The sequence below is a fragment of the Limulus polyphemus genome, unplaced genomic scaffold (assembly GCF_000517525.1).
Source record: "Limulus polyphemus unplaced genomic scaffold, Limulus_polyphemus-2.1.2 Scaffold7983, whole genome shotgun sequence".
In the NCBI taxonomy this organism is placed as follows: domain Eukaryota; kingdom Metazoa; phylum Arthropoda; class Merostomata; order Xiphosura; family Limulidae; genus Limulus; species Limulus polyphemus.
In genome coordinates, this window is record NW_013673593.1 from 30,781 (window position 1) to 34,868 (window position 4,088).

At 35.3% G+C, this 4,088-nt stretch overlaps 1 protein-coding gene across 1 annotated transcript in view; it reads right to left on the bottom strand.

Moving 5' to 3' along the window:
• Positions 1–3,665, bottom strand: part of LOC106475027 — a gene marked incomplete at its 5' end in the record, with an annotated part of 22,025 nt that extends 18,360 nt beyond the window's left edge. Inside the window, 3 exons of the mRNA XM_022379243.1 lie at positions 579–1,712; positions 2,598–2,793; positions 3,544–3,665. Coding sequence (XP_022234951.1) covers positions 579–1,712; positions 2,598–2,793; positions 3,544–3,665 — 1,452 coding nt within the window. The remainder of the gene's footprint in view (positions 1–578; positions 1,713–2,597; positions 2,794–3,543) is intronic.
• Positions 3,666–4,088: the final 423 nt, after the last annotated feature.

Consider the following 4,088-nt stretch of genomic DNA (forward strand, 5'->3'; position numbering starts at 1 on the left):
TCATGTAAAATTTGTAAGACTTTAAAATGACAGAAAATATTTATGACAGCATCATTGAAATAAAATAGTAATTTTCTTTGTTATTAGGATATTAAAACTTTTAACCTTTTTCAATGGACAATATAACCTCTGAAAGAGGACCCTACTCTTCTAGGTCGTTTAGATACCGTGACTTTTTTTTTTCTTCTTTGCTTATCTATGAAGTTTACGTAAAGCTACTCGAGGGATATCTGTGCTAGACGTCCCTAATTTTGAAATGGCAGACTAGAGGGAAGGCATTTTAGTCAACAACACCCGCCGTCAGTGGTTTGCGTCCCGTTACAGCAAAACAAAGTGTACTCCAAACTTTGGGGCCACGGGTATGTTATCAGAAGAAAAATCCCACAATTTTATTAGAGTAGACCAAGAACTAACGGTGGACGCTGTTGACTAGATGCCCTCGTTCTAGTCCATCAGTTGCAAGTCACGGACGTCTAGAGCTTTGCGGGAAGATCCAAAACAGTCGAAGGAGGTCGGTAACTTAGAAGAAAATAGCGTTATTCTACATTAGCGAGGCTACTAAATAAAACCAGACTTACATTTCCCGAGTGTTTCCGGTTCTCGGTCGTTCGTTTCCGGGACATTTCGATTTTCAATTTCTTTGAGAATTGGAGTTCGATCAGCCTCAGCGGTGACGTAACGTGTACTTATATTGTTATCGACTTTAATATCCAGAATGGTCTCTGTGTAAGTTTTCTCTTCAGTGGGACTGCGTTGCTGTTCGGATTCTTTGGACCGAGTTTCCTCGTCGTTGATGCTAGACTTACTGGACACTCTGCTAAAGTCCGTGGACTTTGTTATCTTACGGCGAATCTTACGCTTCCCTTCAATCAGTTCGTACTGCTCAAAGGTCTTCTCAGAACAGCGAAATACTGACTCTGATTTAAGGCTGAAATCACTATTCATTGATTCCTTAGAAGTATGGTAATTATCTCGTCCGATTTTATATGATGTCTTTTCTTTTGGAACTTCCGCAAAAGATGACATTTTTGGTTTAGTTGGTGTATTTCTTTGAAGTTCCTCCGAAGATGGCGTTTTTGATTTAGCTGATGTCTTTCTTGGAAGTTCTGCTGAAGATGGCATTTTTGGTTTAGTTGGTGTATTTCTTTGAAGTTCCTCCGAAGATGTCGTTTTTGATTTAGCTGATGTCTTTCTTGGAAGTTCTGCTGAAGATGGCATTTTTGGTTTAGTTGGTGTATTTCTTTGAACTTCCGCAGAAGATGGCGTTTTTGATTTAGCTGAAGTCTTTGTTGAAAGTTCTGTTGTGTAACTTTCCTCCCTAAAATTTTGCCTGATATCATAATCAGACAGATTTCTTGATTTCTGATAAGAGGATTCTTGTGGTAGGACACTTTGCAACCAGGGGGCGTCTTCGAATTCCTCTCTCACTAGATGACTGGTTGATTTGCTTTTTTCTCGAAACAAGTTTCTCGTATTAGACCATTGTGAAGCTTTCTCTCGTCGGTCAGGATTTCTCTGAGGAACTTTGACCTTTTTATTCGTTTGCCTTGAAGAAATCACCTTTGTTGGCATTGTTTGGACATTGTCACCAATTTTCTGCATGTGGTCAGCCACCTGGTTGATGGAAATAACTGGAGTCCCCGAAGGAAGAGTAATATTTGTAGACTTCGACGTGTACTCGTTCACCGGTACCACACTTTTTCGTTGTTGGTCTAAAGAAGTAACCAAAAGTAAAGAAGTTAGGATGTAGTATTTTTTTTGGAAGTGCCTTTATTACGAGTACGAATATTTTTATTTATATGTATGTAACTACAACATCGCATCCACTAAAAATATACTAGAGAATTATACTTAATGAATAGAAAATTCTAATAAAAGGCTTACAACATAGGCTAAAAATATTACATGTTGACTTGGTTATATTAAAGTTAACAAGCTTAAAATAAGAAAATTAAGTTTGTGAATATTTTATTTCTTAAACCCAAACCAAGAAGTCGCCACTTGTTTCAATTGTGAATGTCTTGCAATGGAAATTGGTGCATTACTATTTCTAAGCCTAAAATAAAATTAAGACTGTTAAATCTGATTTTGTTCATGAAGTGAATGGAAAAGAGTTAGAAACAGAGATGGGAAACTTATAAAAAAATAAAATGTATCTAAATAATACGACAGTCTGAAGTAGACATTGGAGAGAACTGAACGAGACAATCTAATCTAAGAAAAAACAAAGCAGTCAAAATAAAACCCGTGTAGTTGAATTTAACATATAAATAAAAAATGTCTCATCAAAGTGTCTAGAACCAAGCGACTCGTCAAGAAAAATGTAAAAACAATGTCATTGTTCGTATTAAGTTTTATTGTCTGAACATATGTTCAAAACTATAGCATAGCTAAGACTAAATTATCCGCGATTCACGCTGAAGATACATTCAAAACTATACCATAGCTAGGACTAAATTATCCAAGATACACGCTGAAAATACATTCAAAACTATAGCATAGCTAGGACTAAATTATCCGCGATTCACGAATAATTTAGTCCTAGCTATGGTATAGTTTTGAATGTATTTTCACCAAGACACACGCTATTTACGTACTTGTTTGTGATTCATGTGGCTTATGATATTCATATTGTCCACCAAAGTATTCTTGCATTGACCTGTGACCTTCAGATGCCCGAGTAATTCTACTGTCTTTAGGTTTACCAAAATGATCTTCTGGTGGCCTCTGAACTTTGTATGTATCCCAAGGGTTTTCTGGGGTTACAAGTTTGCTCCAACCTCTACGGTCAAACTTTTAGTCAAGAGAAGAAAAAAAAAGGCTTCAGTAAAAGGGCTGATCCACCTCCCCCCTATCCCCACCCCCACCATTACCTTATTACCATTGTAGTTGTTGTTGTTGCTTTGGTCTGCTGATAAATATGATGTGTTAACATCTGTGTATTTTCTGGTTGTGTTTTCTTTTGTACAAAAACCAAATTTTATATTACTGAAACGGTACTTTTGATCTTATTCTTTAACCCCAAAATAAATAATATTCTTCCCTGTCTCTAATGTAAGTAACCTGACCTTACTCTTTAACCTCACAATAAATAGTATTATTCCCCGTCTCTAATGTAAGTAACCTGACCTTACTCTTTAACCCCAGGTTACTTACATTAGAGACAGGGAAGAATATTATTTATTTTGGTGCAGTTTGATTAGACTCTATTATTTAGAATCTATGTGTTTTGGAATATTTCCTTTGACCTTTAAACTCCAAATTCTAACGATTTTTTTCCACTCCCAAAGGAAGTGACCTGAGAAGTTCGATTCCAATCTGCTGTTTGGTATGTTTTCGCTCGACTTATAATCAACAACAAAATATTCAAATAGTATCTACAAACCCAGCATATATATATATTTTCCAGAATAAATCGTTTTATGTTACTTACAAGACATGACTCTAAACGTGTTGTGTTATGTTTATTTAGGTTTTAAAGGTGCTTATAACAAGCTTTCTTACGTCATCCACTTAAAAAATGTGCATGAATACGCTGCTTACTTTGGTAGCACGTTCGTATGACAGGACGTTAGCGACATCTTCTGGTCGGATTTCTGTACCACCCGAGGCTAATGTCAGGATTTCCTTTCGTGGATGTCGACGAATAGTTTCACGATTATCAACTGTTAATCAGTAGTTTTTGTAAGAAAAATTTAAGTTTAAAGTTAAAAAAATATACACTCTATACGTTATTTTTCAGTGTATGGAAATATAGTTAGCTGTTAGTTATTTAATTAAAACGTGTAGAACACTTGATATAACCTGATAAAGTACAGTTGCTTGAAATGTCAGTAATATTGTTAATTGTTAGTTATTTAATTAAAACGTGTAGTACACTTGATATAAACTGATAAAGTACAGTTGCTTGAACTGTCAGTAATATAGTTAGTTGTTAGTTATTTAATTAAAACGTGTAGAACACTTGATATAACCTGATAAAGTACAGTTGCTTGAACTGTCAGTAATATAGTTAGTTGTTAGTTATTTAATTAAAACGTGTAGAACACTTGATATAACCTGATAAAGTACAGTTGCTTGAACTGTCA